The 20,056-nt window shown below is 46.3% G+C and overlaps 1 protein-coding gene across 4 annotated transcripts in view; it reads left to right on the forward strand.

Moving 5' to 3' along the window:
• Positions 1–20,056, forward strand: part of Kank1 (KN motif and ankyrin repeat domains 1) — a 232,556-nt gene that overhangs the window by 190,670 nt on the left and 21,830 nt on the right. For 3 of the 4 annotated variants that reach the window (XM_023721889.1, XM_004637172.3, XM_023721891.1), the window contains one exon: positions 11,594–14,266. In XM_023721889.1, the coding sequence (XP_023577657.1) occupies positions 11,594–14,266 (2,673 nt within the window). Of the gene's footprint in view, positions 1–9,721; positions 9,875–11,593; positions 14,267–20,056 lie in introns of those variants that run through there. The other variant, XM_023721890.1, reaches the window with a different exon arrangement.

Here is a 20,056-nt window from a genome sequence, read left to right on the forward strand (position 1 = left end):
CACAGTTGCAGTTACAGGTGACGTGGCCGGAGTCCTGCAGCCTCACAGTGGACTGGTAGCATCCACTTGCACTTGCTATAAAGCTGTTTTATTTGCATGAAGTGTTTGAGTAGCTGCTTAGAATAACTCTAAAGCTGAGAAAAATGGTATACATTCCATAGAAAGAGTTAGAACAGAGCTTAACTCAGTAGTGGATGGATGGATGGATGGATGGATGGGCTTTTGCTGAAAGGTAAAAAAAAAAACAGGTTTTAAAAAACTTGGGAAAATGCAAAAGCAGGAGAAAAATCTTACCACATGTTCTTTGACAAGAGAGTGACAAACACTCAGTACCACTAGCCTCTTTGCTGCAGGTTCTCTAACTGGTTTTCACATGTGGGCTTAGTACAGACAGGGAAGCCCTTTGGGTCTAAAAGAGCACGGGGCTAGCAGTGTCGTCAGGACATGTTTCGGCTTCCTGCTAAACCTGTTCAGAAGGACGCCGTTCCACTCTGCTGCCTTCTCTGTCCCACTGTCCCTGTCCTGGAAAAGTTGATGTGCTGGCTCAGGTACTTTCCTACTCCGGGTGATTAGCTTCATGAGAACCTGCCTGCCTCCCGCCTCAGCTGAAGCGAAGCCTTTTGGGATGAAGCTTTTGTGACTGAGTCCAGCAGCAGGATGCCTGCCCCTGTTCTCCAAGATGAGGGAATCCATTAATTACGCGCTTCCCTGGGGCTGGTCCAGCTCCTGGGGCAGCCTTCCTACTTGGTGTGAGAGAGGACAATTTGCCAATGGGAATGAGCAAACTTCTTCAGTTGGTACTGTCAAGAAGAATATCTGGTGAGGAAAAACACACGAACAGTGTGTGAGGATTGTGGCATAGAGGTGTGATTATTGTTCAGGGTGCTCTTGGTATTTGGGCCCAGAACTGCAGCACTGACACAGGTGTAGTGAAGTCCATATATCCTAATAACAGATGAAGGATTGACCTCCAAGGCTCGTCTAGGAAACACCTACCCAGCACATGACTTCAGAAACCTCCAGTGCTTTTTGCTCACATTAAAGAGCGAATCCTTAGGGTAGACTATAGAAAAATACTGAGTGCTTTCTCCAGAGTGGTATTTTTGTCACCTTGTAGTAGGGTTGTAGTTAGGGCTTTCTAGGGGTGCAATTTAATACACAACGTATAATTTATAGGATTATTTTATAATAGTCACAAAGACTCATATACAAAGTATGCAGAAGTTCTGTCCACACAATGGACACCAAAAGAACCCCACTGAGGGCCTGATCCCACAGCAGTGCCCTGTGTGAGTCCAGATGGAGGCCTAGAGCCCATGACAGTGACTCATACAGGCCTGTTTCTCAGATCTACACTGTGAAGGCCCTAAAGGTCAGCAGTGGGAGCTAGAAAGTCTGCACCAGCAGGCTGAGGTCTGTGCACTGGGGCCGGGGGTTGATGCTCAAAGTAAGGATCAGAGCTCCCCAGAAAAGCACCACAGCCAGCCTTGGCAACAGTGCACTCCTGGGCTCCTCTGACGACACGGACAGCTGAGTCCATACCACGAAGGCCCCTGGGACAAGCTTCTCCAGGAGAACCACCAGTCCTCTGATAGCACCTCTTCTTTTCTCATTCCTCTTTTTATTTTGTTGGCAACAGTCCTAGGGGCCTTCCATACCTACGACCATGCAGATTCAGTTCAGCTGGGCATCACAAGTTGGCCACCAGTTGTCAATCCACACCTTGTCACATGCATATAGTGTTGCGGTCCCACTAGGAAATGAAAACTAACTGACCACGGTTTTATGACCGGAGTCTCAGTTGCCATCTGTAGATTTTATATTCTGTTCACTGTCTCCAGCATAGGCTTCCTCAGTCTCAGCGTTGTTGACATTAGGGACTGGAAAACTCTTGGTAGGGGACAAAGGGGCTGTCCTGTGTGGTGTAGGATATGCACAGCCCCCCTGGCCTCTGTCCACCAGATCCAGTGGCATCCCTTATTTCCTGTAATGACAATCAAACGTGTCTCGAGACACTGCCTAATGTTGCCTGTGGAGCAAGATTGCCCCCAGATGAGAACCACCCAGACTAATCTACCATTCTATCTTTTACTTCCTGATGAGTACATTAATTTTTGTGTCTTTCCAAAGAAAATATTATTTGAACAGTAAATTTTGTTTCTTTGAAACATTAAAATCATATAATATATTTTGGATCAAGAGGAAAAATATTTCTATCTCCATTTGACTTTATTAGTGCAGAAGAACTGCACGGAAGTTCCGCGCTGTTCTTGGGGCCGTAAACTGGGGCCCTCTGTGAGGCACTAAGTTTTACAGGAGTTCAGTATGCAGATAAGAGGAATGTTGCATCACTTTGTTGATCTCAGCTTCCCTCCACATGCATGGCCACTGGGTCTGGGCTTTTCTATAACTGGTGCCGTCACACTGGCGTTTGGTTACCACAAATTGCAGACTGGACAGACTGGGTTGGGAGAAGAGAGAAGAAAGGACTGCGTGATCCTTGATGTCTCAGAGGGAGGTTGGCTCAGAGGGGAGCTGCTGTTCGCCAGCCACCCTCTTAATCTTGAAATAAACACCAACAGGGCCATCTACACTTGCATTTTTTTAATCTTTTTTTTTTTTTTTTCCATCTGTTTCCCTACTAGACCTTGAGGCTCTTGAGACTAGAAACCTTGTCTCTTTTGTTTACACTGTGTCCCCAGCTCCTAGAACAGGACCTGATAAATAATAAAAGTAGGTAGGTGATAGATATTGTCATAGTCTGGGTTCACAGAGATGCATGCATACATACATACATACATACATACATACATACATACATGACACAACATTTATAGCATTAATTGCCCACACAGAGGGCAGTGGTCAATCAAAGAGTCCAATACAGAAGAGTGCAGGAGGTCTGCCCACACACTAGAGCAGTAAAGACTCCAGCTGAGGGCCTGGCTTCTACAGCCTGAGACAGTGTCTCAGGCAAGTCTGTATCAAGGATCTGCACTGCAAAGGCCCAAAGGTCAGCAGTGGAAGCCAGAAAGTCTGCGCCAGTGGGATGAAGGATCTGTGCCGGCAGGCTGAGGGATCTGCACTGGAGCCAGGAAGCACGGCTCAGGGCAAGGACCAGGCTCCCCTGAAGAGAGCTGCAGTCATCCTCAGAGACAGGGAGGGCCCTCGCTCCTCTGATGATGAGAACAGCTGAGTTCATTTCAGGAAAACGAGCATGACAAACTTCTCCAGGAGAATCAACCCCACCATCTTCCCTTCCAGTTCTCCTTTTATACTGTTGGCAGCAATTCTCAGGTGGGCCTTCCATGCCCAGAACCACACTCACTCAGTTCAGCTGGGTGTTGCAAGTTGACCATTACTCAATCCACCCCAGATATCAATATGCCTTTGTACTTGATATTGATTACAAATGTAAATTGAATATGTGCGTGATATTTTTATTTACTCTGTTCTTCATAGTTGTGTAGAAAAACATTTTATTGATCCCCTAAAATTTAATTTCTACATAGCTCAGTCTAATCCATACATAGCAATCAAAAAAATCACTGTGGCTGCTGTCAGCCCCTACCGCGGGTTGGGGGAGCGATCTAGCAGTGGTGAAGTGCACAAGCCTACCGTGCTCCCGGCCCCATCAGGGCCTCTTCCGAGATCACCCCCTCTCAAATTGCCTCCCAGCGCCAGCTCTGCCCAGCCTGTTCTCCAACCGTCCCTTTCCTTTGTACTCTTCATCACTTTCCTGGTCTGCACAGCTCAACTACAGGCTCACCCCATTCTGTTTTGTTACTTGTTCACATACTACCTTAGTGACTTGCTAAGAATAGATTTATTACTGCCCTCACTTCATGTGATATTGGCTTTCATCTGGACTATATCTCATCTTATGTCTTATAAATTCTTCTTTTCTGAGACAGCGTCTTGCCGTGTGATTCAGGTTGGCCTTGAACTCACCACATAGCCAGTGATCCTCCTGTGAGTGCTGGGATTGTATGCTTATGCCACCAAACCCAGCTATGTCTTCTAAATTCTTCCTCCTACTCTTTCTACTAAATATGACCATTTCCTGCGCCAGTTAAGTTTCAGTAAATGTTCTAAAGTGAAGGGAGAGGTGCCAGGAGTAGTCTCTAGCCCTGGATTTCCAGACATTCAGAAACTTGTTGTAAATACAAGGGCAGCCTTCTAGTTACAGAGTATTTGCTTAGACGTCACTGCTTTCAGAATTCCACTTGCAGATGCAGCAGTGAGTTTTTTCTGTGTGAAACCAGACATAGTTCTCTGGCTCCAGAAAGGCCTTTTAGGCTAAAACTCTTTTTATAAGCTACTTAGAAGTTGTTTTTTTGGTTTTTGTTTTGTTTTCTGTTTTTTAATAAAACTGTTGTTTTTATATTCACCCAAACAAACCCATTTTTATGTTTTCTTAGTTATTCTCAATTTACCAGCTTTTGTAGTAATTTTTATGGTATCCCATCAGTTTATCACTTACCATTTTTCTTTTTAAGATACAGTCTTAATTTGTAGGAAATGAGGGAGATATTGCTGTGTCTATTAAAATTGTTTAGCTTTATATAATCAAGATGGGAAGCAAATAATAACCAGATGCCTTAGTTACTTTTCTCTTATTGCTGAGACAAATTACCAAACACCCAAAGGAAAAGGAGAAAGGTTTATTTAGCACATGGTTTGTAGAGGTTTCAGCCCATAATCGCTGGCTTCAAGGCATGGGTAGCATGGCGGACAGGCGTCCCAGAGGAGAAGTGGTTCATGGCAGGCAGAAGGCAGCAAAGCAACGAGACCACCACAGCTCTGTCTGTTCCTTCTATCATATGCAGGCCACCTAGAACAGGTACTCACACCCTTAATCCAGGGCCTTACAGGGTGGATCAGTTCCAACTTCACACTGTAGGTCCAGCTACCACTATAGTTGGTTGTTTTTTAGGGGAGGTTTATTTTTTTGTTTTTGGTGCTGAGAACTGAATCCAGGGCTTCCAGCTTGCTAAGCAAGCATTCTACTGCTAAGCCAAATCCCCAGCCCCCCAGCTACCACTACAAAAGCCCCATCTGTGGCCACATGAGGCTTCTAGGGGAGACATCTGGACACAATCTATGATACCAAATATAATTTTATTTCTCTTTCTCATAAAAGTGTTGTTACAGTTTCTATGTAGATATTCCAAAAGGGCTTTAGTTGCTCATAGATGGGAGATGATTGGATTTTGGAAGGTGATTGCATTATGGGGTTTTATAGCTGAGTTGTGTTTAGGAGGTGGACTCCAGTAAGAAGCAGCAGGTCCCTAGTGGTGTGGCCTGGAAGGATTTCTCTCCCTCCCCAGCTCTTCCCTTTCTTCTCTGCTTCCTGGTTGTCATGACAGGAATAGCTGTTCCTCGGCCATATATCAGTGCCATGCTGTCCAGACTTTGAGCCTGCTGACTATTTACTCAAATGTGGGCCAAAATAAACCTCTCCTTTAAATTGTGGTGTCAGGTATTGTAATTCAGCAGTGAGGAAAGTCACTAAAAGATTTTGGTAGCAGAGACGTGGTGGGGTCATTCCTGCGACCATACTTGAATCTATGATTTAAATGCTCTTGGAACTGGTTCAGGGGAAGAGTTTGGAAAGGTTTGCCAGCTGGAGAAACAGCTCTAGAATGCCGAAAGCCTAGCTTGATGGGAGAATCTTCTGGTTGGAGCTCAGCAGACTAGAATGCAGATTTTAAAAAGCAGACAGAAAAGGCCAGGCTCAGGAAATTCCAGTTGGGAATAGGGACTTCATTGACATTTGGGCACAAGGGTATTTGTGTTACCCTCTAGTAAATGTTTGTCTACTTTTTGCTTGTGTCCTAAAACTGCAGGAGACTGAGGTTAAGGTCACTGGACTCATCTGACAGGAGATTTCAAAGCAGACCAGTGTTCTGACTGTGGGACAGGTTGTTGGGGGCTTTTAGCCAGCTGTACATTGACAATCACGAACAAATGGCACAGCTGAGTGATTTTTAAACTTTTCAGTTTCCCCTGAGAGGAACTGCCTATACAGTAAAGCGGAGGACAGCGTCATTGCTGAAAAGACTAGCATTAAAAAGAGGTGAAGTGTTTTGGAGCAGAACAACAACAAAAATGGTTGAAGGGCATGTCAGGCATCAGCAGGTCCCAGCTCTTACAGGCTCAAAATTGCAAAAGTGAAAGACTTTGCTTCAAAGAAAGCCTTGGGGCACCACACTGGAGAATGGGACTTTCTTCCCCTAGATTCTGTTCACAGTGCTCAGCCATCCAGGCACTCAGAGGCCTCTACAGCCATGATGCAGGAGGGACCTTGGCAGCAGACCTTGGTATCATCCATGTGGTATTGATTTTATGGACATGCAAAATATAAGTTTGGAGGTAAGGAAGACTTCCACCCAGATGACAGAAGAAGACCTAGGTGGATAGGCAAGGAGGTCTTTTTTTTTTTTTTTTCGGAATGGGGGATTGAACTCAGCCACTTGCACTCGCCAGGGAAGCACTTATTCCACTGAACCATCTCCCTGGCCCCCCAGGAGGCCTTGAGATGGTAGTAAGTAAACAAAGAGGCAGTGGAGATCTCAAAAACTTGGAGAGGCCAGGAATGTGAATGTCTGTGGTAAGCCAGAAAAAGTAAACAAAGCCAGTTGAAGAGAGAGGCTGTAAGAACTACAAGCACCAGCGATCGGATATGGAGGGCCACTCAAGACTTTCGGAGTTTGCATCTCACTACAGCTTGTTCTGGGTGCTGGACACAGAGCTATAGGGTTTAATGTCTTGCTTTGGTCCCTTTCCTTTCTGTCCCCCTAGGTCTTTGTTTCGGAATGGGAATACTTACCTCATGCCATTATATGTTGGCATTGCTTAGCTTGTTTTTTGATATTTACAAAGATTTGCAACTGAGTTTGCCTTGAAAGTCAGAGGAGACTTGGACATCTCAGCAATGCTGAAATTCTTAGGTCTTTGCCAACTCTTACAGATGGGCTGGATGCATTTTGCATTCAGAGATATGCATGAGTCTTGGGGGCCAGGGGCAAAATGTTACAGCTTATATCTAGTTGCCCTCCAGGAGCCTCAGGTACCCATAGGTGGGGCTTTTGGAAGGTGAATGGATTTGGGGGGCTTATAGCTGACTCACTGGTAGGAAGGGGGTGCAATCTGATAGGAAGAGGCCAGTGTCTGGGAGTATGGCCTGGAGAGGGTTGTCCCCCTCTCCAGTTTCTCCCTCTGTTTGCTGCTTCCAGTCCGTGGGATGAGCCACTCTTTTCTGCTGTGCTCCACGGCCATGCCATTCTGTCTCGGAGTCAGCCAACTATGGGCTAAAATATGACCAAAAATGAGTCCCTTCTCCTTCAAGTTGTTGTTGTTGAGTACTGTGTCTCAGAGATGCAAAAACTGAATGACACAAGTATGGAGGTCAACCCTTCAGAAGCATTGTAATTATTCTGCTCCACAAAGCCCAGTGAGACCCAGGTTCCTTGTCGTACATGCTCCTCCATTCCTAGGTGCAGGTAGCGGTTACTGTCCAGCCATTAGGTTGCATGCTAGGTAACAAGACAGAAGAAAGGAGATCAAGATACATTCCTATGTCTTTTAAAGGAAAACCCTGAGAAATTGCTCAGGGTGTCACACTCCTGCTATGGCCATGCTACCAGGAAGGATGATGGGAATATACAATTCCAGTTTATCCATCTAAAAAACGGGCACTTCAAGACCCAATAATGCATGCTGAGGAATATGTAGCTCTGTTTGCTGTGGCTTCCCCCATTTGAGTCCCTCCCATTTGACCTTTTTCAATTTATTTCTTACATTCTTTTCATTTTACTAACAGTAACTAACTGTAATAGTTTTACTAACAGTAACTAACAGTAATAGTTTTAAAAGATAAATGCCTGTGTGATATAAAAATCTATAAGATATAAAGAAAAAAATCTATAAGATATAAAGAAAAAATCTATAAGATATAAAGAAAAAAATAGGGATAGCTCAGTAGCATAAGTGCCTGCCTAGCAAGCGCAAGGTCCTGAGTTCAATCCCGCGTACCACGAAAGGAAAAAAAAAAGAATAATGCCCATGAATCCCCACTTTAAAAAATAACTACTGTAACAGCACATGCAAGAATAACTTCACATCATTGTTTTGTGATTTTTATGTTGTATGGTGTATTCAGTTATTCCTTTGATAAGTACTTGAAAATAACTTGTTTCCAGCGTCTTAATTTGTGTGTGATTAGGAGAATTGAGTTTGTTGGTCATAGGAGGTGTCCATTCTGAGAGACAGGAGACATACATGCCTGGAAAAGTTAGGAAATACGTCAGGGCTCCGAAAATGCCATATTTGTGTTGACATATGTAAAGATACACTAGAAAACAGGAGATGAAAGTGGAAACAGGATATTGCTATTTAACTGTAGAAGTATTTGTACAAGGACAGATGTTTGTACAAATGAAACTTCAGGAACACATCTCACTTTTATAGTTGCTAGAGAATGAATCATGGATTAGAAGTGCTTTGGGTAGGTCTCCTGGGTTCAGCTGAACTGGGAAATAAACCTACCATGGTTAAATTCTAACCTCTCCTGGTCCACAGAGATTAAAGTCTGAAGTTCACTTGGGGTTAATTTGGCCTGACTGAGGCATTTGGTGGTTTCTATAAAGGTGGGGAGAACCAAAGCCAGTTCAGTGAAGTTTTAGTGAAATGTGTGCTGTGTTTTGCTTTGTCTTCTAAATGCAGACCTTGAATCAGTTCACCTTTCCTCCTGAAAATGCTGGGGGTCTGGGGTAGCTGTATTTAAAAAAAAGAAAAGTCAGGCTGTCCTGGTGGCGTATACCACCCGTGATCTCAGCATTCCTGGAGGCTGAAGCAGGAGAACAGCAAGTGTGAGTCCAGCCTGAGCAGATGAGCAGCCAGAGTCCCCAGGTCCGTTTCAAAAAAAAAAAAAAAAAAAGTCTGGAGGTGTAGCTCAGGGCAAGTGCCCTAGGTCAGATCGTCACTCGCATACACACACACACACACACACACACACACACACCCCAGCCTAGGAGTTATGTCAAAATAGCAACACTTGAGATATGCAGACCACGTATTTATTTCTCCTTTATGTCGTTTCTACAGGGCTTCTCTGCAGTACCAGGGATTGAACCCATGGTATTAGCAATGAGCTACATGCCCAGACATTTTCTGTTTTGAGCCAGGTTCTCAATAAGTCACTAAATTGCCCAAACGGGGCTCAAATTTCCAGTCCTCTTGCCTCAGCCTCTCAGTCATGCCCGGCTTGACTTTTGTAACTGGAAGTAGAATTTGGTTAATTTAAAACAAAAACCAAAACCCTTGCAGCAGTGGCCGTCCGGGCGCTGCGGAGGCCAGACTTCGGGGGTTACCGTCTTCCTCCTCCGGGCGCGCCGAGTCCTGTCCGGAAGCCGGCGGTCTTGCCGGCTGCTCCGGGAGCCAGGGAACAGTGGCCGATTGTGGCCCTGCCTTTGCTCAGGTGACGGGCAGAGGCTGCTAGGTTTGCACCCAGAACACAGCCTCTTTCATGCAGAAGTGGCTGCCCTAGGAAAGACAGAGCCTCTCTGTGAAGATGCTTACATTGCTGGCTTTATTTGTCCTCCCAGCCGAGTTGGAGTGAAGAATACACATTTTCAGAAGATGCCGGTTTCCTGTTTTCATTAAGAAAACAAGGAATGCCGAGCCTCTGAGTGTGCAGGGGGTGGTGTTGCCGGCAGCGGCCGACTTCATTGGCGAGCGCCCGGCCTATGGCGTGCGCGCAGGGCCGGGAGCGCGGAGAGGGCTGCCTTCTCGGCCGGCCGGGAGTCCGCAGCGGGCAGCGGGCGCCGGGCAGCGGGCAGGGCCGCTCAGAGCCGCGCCGGGAGCGCCGCAGGTAGGTGGACCGGCGGCCTGTGGGGTCCCCAGGACGGGCGGCGTGGGCTGGCCGAGGCCGCTGGGGTCACCTGACACCCTATCTTCGGGTTCTTCTTTGCTCAAGGAATTTCAGACAGTTCTGAAACAGGTCGGGCTGCATATTTGGAATGCCAGCTTTCCTCCGGCTGAGTTGAAAGTTAGAAAGGAGAGGCGCGAGCACGAGCCCACGTTCGGAGGCTGAAGCCTCGGAAGGAGCGTCCCCGGCCGGCTGGCTGGCGCCGACTAGGACTTCAGACAGATTCCCTTCTCACCTGCTTTAGAGTGGAAATGGAGTGCCTGGTCCCTCTGGGAGCTAGAGTCCTTTAACTCTGTTGTAAATGTAGACAGGGAGAACGTCTTCAGATCGCTTAAACAATCTTTGTACTCTCTTTCCCCCAACATTTCAGAACAGACAAGTAAAGGCAAAAGGGCCATTCAGAGAATTTGCACTGTCAACTGTGATGGCCTGCAGTGTTGGGGACAGGCAGCTCACAGTTGCGAGAATTCCTTGGACCTCTCAGCAGCGGGATGGGGTGGCGGCCGGGACAGAGGCACAGACAGCCTGCATTGAGTCCTGCCCGTCGCCCTGCAAGTGCCTGTTCGAATGGCTTTAGGGAAGCATATTAATTATATACGGTACTTTAAATAAACAAAAAATGGCCTCACTTTTAAATTTAAAATGGAAAACTCAGGCCAGCAGCAAGGTCTGTGCTTTGACAAGTTCCTGTGTTTCCTTTTTTGGGTTTAGCCAGAAGCAGCATTTACGGAAGGCCACATGAACTGGTTGGTGGCTGGAGTATAGCTTTACTCTTCATTTCATGCTCTTTGGAATCTGCTTGGATTCCTCATATGTGTAATATAAAGTATTGTTCCGATAGTGAATTTTTGTCTCAAAATACAAAGAAAAGCAAAAACATTTCTCCAGCTGGGAGAGGACTTTGTTTTGGTTCTAGGCGTGGAGAAAATCAGATGAGCCAGAGGAGCAGGACAGAGTGGAGCTGCAGTCTTCTCTGTTTCTGTGCCTGAGCTGCTCACTCAGCATCCCGTGGACTAGCCTGCTAGCAAGAAGGGCTCAGGGCAAGTCTGTCTTGTGACAGTGGCCAGGCACTGCGTGGCTCTTTGTCAATGGATAGAAAGGCTGTTCAGCCTTCAGGGGACCTGGGGCAGGGTGGCCTTGGTCCCAAGGGTCTGCTCTGACCTAGGCTTGGTCTGCTGTGGACTTTCAGACTCTGCCTCAGATAACACTTCAGAAAATAGGGACAATAGACAAAGGATCTGCTTGACAGTGCCTTTGAACCTTTTCATTTTTAAAATTATTGTTGCCTTTGAACCTTTGGATTCTTTAGAAATATGTAATAAGGACTTGCTACATGCTGCTTGACTCTTTAAGATCATTCACTGTCTCGTATCCACTTTGGTGTTGTATACCTGTAATCCCAGTTGCAGGACCAGAGGACCATGAGTTCAAGTCCAGTTTGAGCAACTTAGATATTTTCCCAAAACCCACATTCTTAAAAGGCCTTAGGCTATTGCTCAGCACATCTTGGTTTCAGTCAGTACTGAAAAAAAAAGAAAAATCATCTCATGTAATCTTATAAGCCAATAAGCTGTAGATCCAGGATAGTAACGGGCTGCCAGCTCTTGGTTTTTACCTTACCATGTAATTCATAGCCCTGTGACGTTCTCTTCTGTCTTTTAGGAAAAGCAGATGATCCCCTGAATGAAGACCATGACAAGGAACAGAAAGACCCTTATTTTGTGGAAACCCCCTATGGTTATCAGCTAGACTTGGATTTCCTCAAATATGTGGATGACATCCAGAAGGGAAACACTATCAAGAAACTAAACATCCAGAAGAGGCGGAAGCCATCCGTGCCATGCCCAGAAGCCAGGGTCCCACCAGCTCAGCATGGTGTGTGGACTTCCACTGAATCCCTCTCGTCCACCAACAGTGATGACAACAAACAGTGTCCCACCCTCCTCCTAGCCAGAGGCCAAGTTACATCCACTCCAGGCCCAAGGCCACCTCCCCCTCTGGAGACCTCATCTGCCTTTCTTCCCATCCCTGAAAATCGACAGCTGCCCCCTCCTTCCCCACAATTCTCAAAGCACAACCTTCATGTCACCAAGACACTGATGGAGACCCGGAGGAGACTTGAACAGGAGAGAGTCACCATGCAAATGATGCCGGGTGAATTCAGAAGGCCCCGGCTGGCCAGCTTTGGAGGCATGGGCTCCACGAGCTCCCTTCCCTCCTTTACGAGTTCTGGAAACTACAGTGCTGCCACCCAGCTTCAGAACGGGTACCAAGGCAATGGGGATTATGGTGGCTATGCCCCAGTGGCTGCCACAACTTCCTCCATGGGGAGCTCCATCCGCCACAGCCCTCTGAGCTCAGGAATCTCCACACCGGTGACCAATGTGAGCCCTATGCACCTGCAGCACATCCGCGAGCAGATGGCCATTGCCCTGAAACGCCTGAAGGAGCTGGAGGAGCAGGTGAGGACCATCCCTGTGCTCCAAGTGAAGATCTCTGTTTTGCAAGAGGAGAAGCGGCAGCTGGCCTCCCAGCTAAAAATGCAGAGGGCTGCATCACAGAATGACGTCTGTGGTGTGAGGAAGCGCTCCTACAGTGCGGGGAACGCCTCCCAACTGGAGCAGCTCTCCCGGGCACGGAGGAGTAGTGGGGAATTGTACATTGACTATGAGGAGGAAGAGATGGAGAGTGTGGAGCAGAGCACACAGAGGATAAGGGAGTTCCGACAGCTCACTGCAGACATGCAGGCCCTGGAGCAAAAGATCCAGGACAGCAGCTGTGAGGCCTCCTTGGTGCTCAGGGAGAATGGACAGTGCCCACCACAGGAGTGCCGGTCTGTGGCTGTGGGTAGCAATGAGAACATGAATGACATTGTTGTGTACCAGCGGAGTTCAAGGGCCTGTAAGGATGCAGCTGTAGGGACAGTCACTGAGATGAAGGATTCCTGCATTGGTGTGACAGAGGCCATGCTCGGAGTGACGACAGAAGCTGACAAAGAAATTGAGCTGCAACAGCAGACCATAGAAGCCTTGAAGGAAAAGGTCTACCGCCTTGAAGTGCAGCTTAAAGAAACCACCCACGACCGGGAGATGACTAAACTGAAACAAGAGCTACAGGCCGCTGGATCAAGGAAGAAAGTCGACAAAGCCGTGACAGTGCAGCCGCTTGTCTTCAGCAAGTTGGTGGAAGCAGTGGTGTCGACACGAGATCAGATGGTGGGCAGTCATGTGGACCTGGTGGACACTTGTGTCGGGACCTCCATGCAGACGAGTAGCATAGGCATCTCTTGCCAGTCTGAATGCAAGAATCAAGTGGCAGGGCCCGAGCTGCCCATGGATAGGTGGATTGTTAAGGAGAAGGTAGAAATGCATGACCAATGTACAGGGAGGTCCGTGGAGACCTGTGACAAGTGCGTGGGTGTGGAAGTCAGTGTCTGCGAAACAGGCAGCAACACAGAGGCGTCTGTGAGCGACCTGACGCTCCTTAAGACAAATTTAACTTTAAAAGACGTGCGGTCTATCGGCTGCGGAGACTGCTCTGTTGATGTGACTGTCTGCTCTCCCAAAGAGCGTGCCTCCCGCGCCGTGAACACTGAGGTTGTTGGCCAGGTAGAGGCGGCCATCCTGGCAGTGCCTCTTACCATAAACCAGCACACCAGCACAGTTTTGGAACAGGCGAGCCAGTCCACTAACACCAACACAGCCACGCTGGTGGATTCCTGCACCAACACTTCCTTAAGCACTTTGGACAAGCAGACCAGCACACACACAGTGGAGATGCGGACCGTGGCTATAGGAGAAGGCCTTGTCAAGGACGTCAACTCCTCCACCAAGACGCGGTCTGTTGGTGTCGGGACCTTGCTTTCTGGCAATTCTGGGTTTGACAAGCCATCTGCTGTGAAGACCAAAGAGTTGGGTGTGGGGCAGATAAATGTTCATGACAACTATCTGGTTGGTCTCAAAATGAGGACCATAGCTTGTGGGCCCCCACAGTTGACCATGGGCCTGACAGGTAGCAGGAGGAGCGTGGGTGTTGGGGATGGGCCTGTTGGGGAACTCCAGGAGGACCCCCAGCCCCAGGCTCCATCTGGAATGGTAACCAGCTTGGATCACTACATTGAACGTGTCCAGAAGCTGCTGGCAGAGCAGCAGACGCTGTTGGCTGAGAACTACAGTGAACTGGCAGAAGCTTTTGGGGAGCCTCACTCACAAATCGGCTCCCTCAACTCGCAGCTCATCAGCACCCTGTCCTCCATCAATTCTGTCATGAAGTCTGCAAGCACTGAGGAGCTCAAGAACGCCAACTTCCAGAAAACCAGTCTGGGTGACTTTGCAGGTAGGTGGCACCTTAAAGAACCTGGGGATAAGGAAGTAGTCTGCCTTCTGTTGCTGTAACTGAGTTCTGGAGATTGGGAAATTTCTAGAGAAGAGAGGTGTGGTTCTTAGGCTGGGAAGCCTACCAATGCGTCCACAGCCAAGGAGGGTTTCCCACTCTATCGTAACAAGGCAGAGGGCATCAAAGGGGCACATGCCAGGAGGACAGAGTCTCCTGCAGTAATGGACCCACTGCCTGATGGTGACATTAATTCATTTTGAGGGCAGAGAGATTACATTTCCAACCCTGGAATTTTGGGGATACATTATCTTGGAAAAGAATGTCTTCCTTGCTGGCATGTGCCTGTAATCCCAGCTCTTGGGAGGCTGTCAACAGGCAGGTCACTATGAGTCCGATCTAATAGTGAGACCTTGAACACCCTTGTAGACCTTTCCCTAAAAAAAAAAAAAAAAAAAAAGAATGTCTTTCAAAGAGCTAAGGATCCTTTTTAACTGTTTGAGCCACTTTTTTGGAGCTGTGGAGAAAGCTTTAGGGTGCTAATGGGTAGAATGAAAACCAAGAATCCAAAATCTGTAGGGATTGTGCTCATTCTCAGCACCGGGCTACTGCTTTGGTCTCTGGCTGAAGACTAATCTAGAAAGAATAAGCTGCTTTTGGCAGACCTAAACGTTACCTTCTGGAGCTGCTGGGTTTTGTGTGATGTTTTATTGTCTTCCAGTTATTAACATACTCATTTTATATAAAACTCCCTAAAGAAGTTTTATATATTTGTACTCACAATTATTAGCAGTAGAAAATGTTAACAGTTCGTATGTCCATGAAAGGGAAAAACTTCATCAGTTCATCATATTAATATTGCAAGTAACAACATTCAACTCTTCTCTCAAGCCCAGTTATAAGCACTGAGCATAGTTTAGCAAGCAAAGCTGAGACTCCTGAGGGGTTAACATTCCAGTCAGGGGCACAGGCAAAAGACAACAGCCTTGAACCAGGTCCAGGAGGCAGTGAGGACTGTGGGCACAGCAACTCCGCTTTAGGGCGCAGAGAGGCAGTCCTGGGGCGCAAGCTTGGAGAGGAGCAGGTCTTTTCCCACTGCTCGGTTTAGTGGATGCACACATTTTGCCTTTCTCTTCCCTTCCCCTTATTATTTGGGATTCCGGCTCACTTCTGCATTTCTTTACACCAAAGTGGATAACTGAGAAACTACCTGGGGAGATTGTACAATGCAAGGTTTCCCTGTTCGCATGACTGAAATGCCTTCCCTGGACCTCAGGTACCCTGCCTATGGGGACCTGGGGCTGGAGCCACAGCCCTGGCTGCCATTCCTGACACTCCAGTTCTCACAAACCAGCGTGACCAGGAGAAGGGGTGTGTAAATCAAATTAATTTTTTGTAGTAATGTGCAGTATCAACTTCATGAAGCCGTCCACAAAACGTTTCCACCTTCCTCTTTCCCTTTAGAAGCCCGCAAGGGAATCATCAAGGTAGATCAAAATAGATTCTTTTTATAACTTCCTGCATTTACACTTTCAACCTGAATAGCTGCTAGTCTTTAGTGTCTCTGCTGTGGGACGCAGTTTATTATGGAAGAAAAAAATGACCGTGACAGCTGCTGTGTGGGCTTTCCTTTTAGCATCTAGAATCTAATAAATGGACAAGGTAGTCATTTGAGAGTAAACAGTATTCCAGTGATAGGTGGACTGAAACAAAGTCTTAGGTAACAAAGAAGATATCTGCCTCGTCATTTTTAAAATCCCAGTGTCAGATGTTGAAGTCCAAAACAAATTCTTACATACGTCCAGACACAGGAGGCCCAGAGGATCGTAAAAGCATTTCCTTCCTAGGCTTCCTCCCTTCTTCCCAAACTGGGGTTTCTATTTCACATTCTTGCCAGAAATATTCGGCTGTAACATCAGAGAAGTTTGCCTGGCTCCCCAGGTTGGAGACCAAAAAGAAAGTGCCCTCGGGTTGTGCCGCGTTGTGCCCTGGGTTGTGTCACAGTGTGCTCTGATCTTTTTCCAGTCCTGCTGACATTCCACACATCACCATGTGGATCTGACTGTGCGACCAAACACCTAATTAATCAGCTTAAACACAGGCGACCTCTAGCACTCGTGAACAAAATAATATTTGAATAGCACCACTTTAGCCGTTGTGGTAGCCTTTCCTAAAGACACGGTGTGTCTTTAAAGTCTGTCTACAAGTCATGTCAGCTTTGCCATTTAACCATGTTGCTTTAGAGTTTTGGCGAGGAAGGAATTAGGTGGCCCACTCGGCCCACGTTGTGTTTGTGTAGACAAGGAGCTGAGAACTAAAGCATCTTGATAGAGTAAGGTGAGAGTCCTGAAACCTGCAAGCTGTGAGGAATGAAAGTGTGTCCAGATGTGCCCAGATTGTATAATAATATAGCATAATCTATGCAAGAGCATAGCATACTACTCAGCGTGGGGTGCACGTGTGTACCGTAAGATATAGGAAAGTGCTTGTTCACACTTCGCACCCCCTCAAAGCAACAGGGAATTGGACTTGACATCTGCCAAAGACAGTGCATAATCATTTGCATGAACCTAATACATTAAGGAAGTTAAGCTGGTACGTGGTGGTCTGCACTCAGCTGCTTTCTGTGCCACTAGGATAAGTTGTCTGCTTTTGTTGCCTTGTAGAGTTGTAATGAAGATTTTGTGAGTCTCAGGAATAAAGCCCAGTTATTGTAGAAATAGAGATGTAGCTACAGAACAACTGCCAAACAAATTTTACAAATCTTCTGTTTCTAATCCAGCTGTTACCTATGTAATGTTGGCTTGTGGCATTTCCTCCCAAATTAGAATTTTTTTTTCTCCCAAATTATTATACCTTCCCCACTAACATTTTATTATGATAAAGGAATACATGAATTAAACTGGGGAAGCAAAGTGAATATGAGTAAGTTTTTGGTCCAGAGTCATTCAGAATCCCTGTTAAAGTTCAAGATTATGTATATTAATGCTGAATCTGTAGAGTACTATTTATTTTTCCTAGAGTTAAAGATTTGATGATAGGGGCTGGGGAGAGAGCTCTGTGGTCTAAGCACCTGTCTGGCAAGCGCAAGGACTTGAGTTTGATCCCTGGTACTGCATGCCCTGCCAGCCCTGTGCTGTGCTGGCCCCTGAAACTGGGCATGGTGGTGCATGCCTGTAATCCCAGTGCTGTTGAGGATCACTGCGAGACCGAGCTGCGTAGTGAGACCCTGTACCAAATAAATATTTTTTACAAAAGATTTGATGAAGTGTCCCTTTTTAGTGTGCAAAACATTTTTAGTGACATTGCGCCTGACACTCCTAGTGAGCTTCTTAAAGGTACAACTGGACTGAAGTGTGTGTTCACAAATTCACAGTGCAGGGGGCACAGAGAGCAGAAGCACCCCCTGCACTCCTGCACTGCTCCTTGGAGGCTTGGTATGCGCACATATGCAGCCTCTTGCTTTAGAAATATATTTTGTAAACAAAACATAGTCTACCTGTATATTTTTCAAGGTCACAGACATTTTTCTAAGATTAGAGAGACAGTGTCATAGCTTTGCAGCTGGACTTTTGTAGCAACCAAAGGTGTTCTGTCTTTAATTCTTGGTAGCATGAGTTCCATGTGTTTAATACTTTCTGTTGAATTCAAGAAATTTGGAGGAAATAAGTTTCTGTTCTCAACAAAAACCTTAGGAAGTAATGGTTTTGGGTTTGTTTGTTTTTTCTGTTAATCAATGGAAGTTTTTGGTTTGACGAGTGAGTTAAGGTTGGATTTTTTGTTTTGTTTTTGTTTCCTTTTGGGAAAGAATGAGAAAAGGAAAGAGAAAATTCTAGACAAATGACTAGTACTTAAAAATATAAACCCTAAAAATATGTAACTGCTCTGAGCAAATATGAACAAAACTCTGTTAGCTTCTGTATTTGTATTCTTGATCTTCTTTAAAAGTTTATGAACTTGAAGTCATTTTCATAACTGTAAAAATAAGTTTGTGGAGAGATACCAAAAGCAGGAAAATGTGGTCTTCACAGAGTACTATTTCTGTTTGGTTATCTCCTATTTGAAGAGCATCAAAACTATCTAAACCAAGTATTTCTGGAACCCTGTGGTGGTGTAGACCGGCTTGTGTAAGGGGCCTACTGGCCTGGAAGTCAGGAGGACTGATTCCGTCCTCTGTGGCAGGCTTGGGAAAAGGCTCTTAGGCCTAAGGAGCAGATCTCCGAAAGATTCCATTCTGCCCATCCCCTCTGGGAGCCCTGCAGTTGTCACTCATTTGAAGATCATGTCCTTTTAAACTAATGGTTTTAATGAGTGACAGTACAATGGAAACGTGCTCTGTTGAGAAATGCAGGTTACCTTTTATACTTTTACTCTGAATGAATCCTAAAATATGCAGTTCATTTCAGGCTGGTGCATGGAGATTAGTAATCTTCAAAAACTGAGATAGACTCGAAATCAGTGACGAATGTAATGACTGACATTGGACGACAGTCACAGCTTTTGTTTTTTTCTGGGCAGCAAGCCATTCATACCTCAGTAAGGATGTGAACAGTCTTCAGGGTCTGCATCTCTGTCATCTCAGTTAGTAGCTGTGCGCTGAGCATCACCTACACACAGGATGTGGTGCTGCAGCAGGGAGACGGGAGGGTGGGCATTGCTCAAAGAACTTGGCAAGTCAGGACGCGCACGCCTGTGGCAGCAGAGTATACATCAGGCTCCGAGGGTTGTGTGGTTAGAGAGTGCTGGGTGCAGTGGTGTCCAGGTGACTGAGGTCTGGGAGGAGAGGAAGGCCTTCACAGGACTGGGAGCAGCGTGTTTGAACCCAGCTTTAGTCAACGCAGTCTGTCAGCCTGGGGTTTGTGGGTCATGTCTTGGGATTGACATATCATTAAATGTGGGTGGGGTGGGGTTGAGGGAGAATCTGGTTCTTAAACCACTCTAGCATTTTAATTTCTGAGCAGGCGTCCACTGTTCAGTACATTCACAGTAGCTGTTTAGTACATTCCGAGGAAAACAAGCAGGATGGCCCTGACCTTCTAAGTTTTCCGCGTCCAGTTTGAGTTGGCTGCCTGTGCCAGTGAGCACGCATCTTCAGGCGGGGCTCTGAGAGGAAGGCCTAGAGGCGCAGAGGGCTTGTCCTCTGTCAGTCAGTGCTGCATACTCTCCCTTCCCAAATAACACCTCTGCCTACAATTTCTGTTGTCTAAGACTTGGGCTAAAGGGATGTGTTCATGCTGAAGTCCTTCTTTATGAAACAACTGAAGTGTTCAGATTTCTTTAAATTCTGACTTATACTTTGGGAAAACAGATTGCAAGGCCATAATTCATAGTGAATCAGAAATTTCAGTCCCTTTCTTTTAGTATTTTGAGATAGGACCTCACTGTGTAGTCCAGGCTAGTCTTGAACTCTGTATGGCCTCAAACTATGGCAGTCCTCCTGCCTCACTCTCCTGAGTGCTAGGATTAAAGGCATGCTCCCCCATACCCTGCTAATTCTCCCTTGTTTTTGTGGTACTGGGGACTGAACTCAGGACACCATGCTTGTCAGGCAGGCACTTACACCGCTGAGCTATAGCTCTGGCCCCCAGAGCTGTGTTTTTTTTTTTTTCCTTGAATTTTTTTATTGGTACATTTTATATACACATAGTGATAGCATTCATCATAGGGGAATTGTACCTTGCTTCAAACAATAGTTTCAAGCATTTTTTTTAAAGATTTAAAATTTCTGAATTTAGTTCAACTTATAATACAACATTTCCAAGAAAAATGAACCTTTTGCAAAGACATTTAAAT

The sequence above is a fragment of the Octodon degus genome, unplaced genomic scaffold (assembly GCF_000260255.1).
Source record: "Octodon degus isolate 3935 unplaced genomic scaffold, OctDeg1.0 scaffold00087, whole genome shotgun sequence".
Classification (NCBI taxonomy): domain Eukaryota; kingdom Metazoa; phylum Chordata; class Mammalia; order Rodentia; family Octodontidae; genus Octodon; species Octodon degus.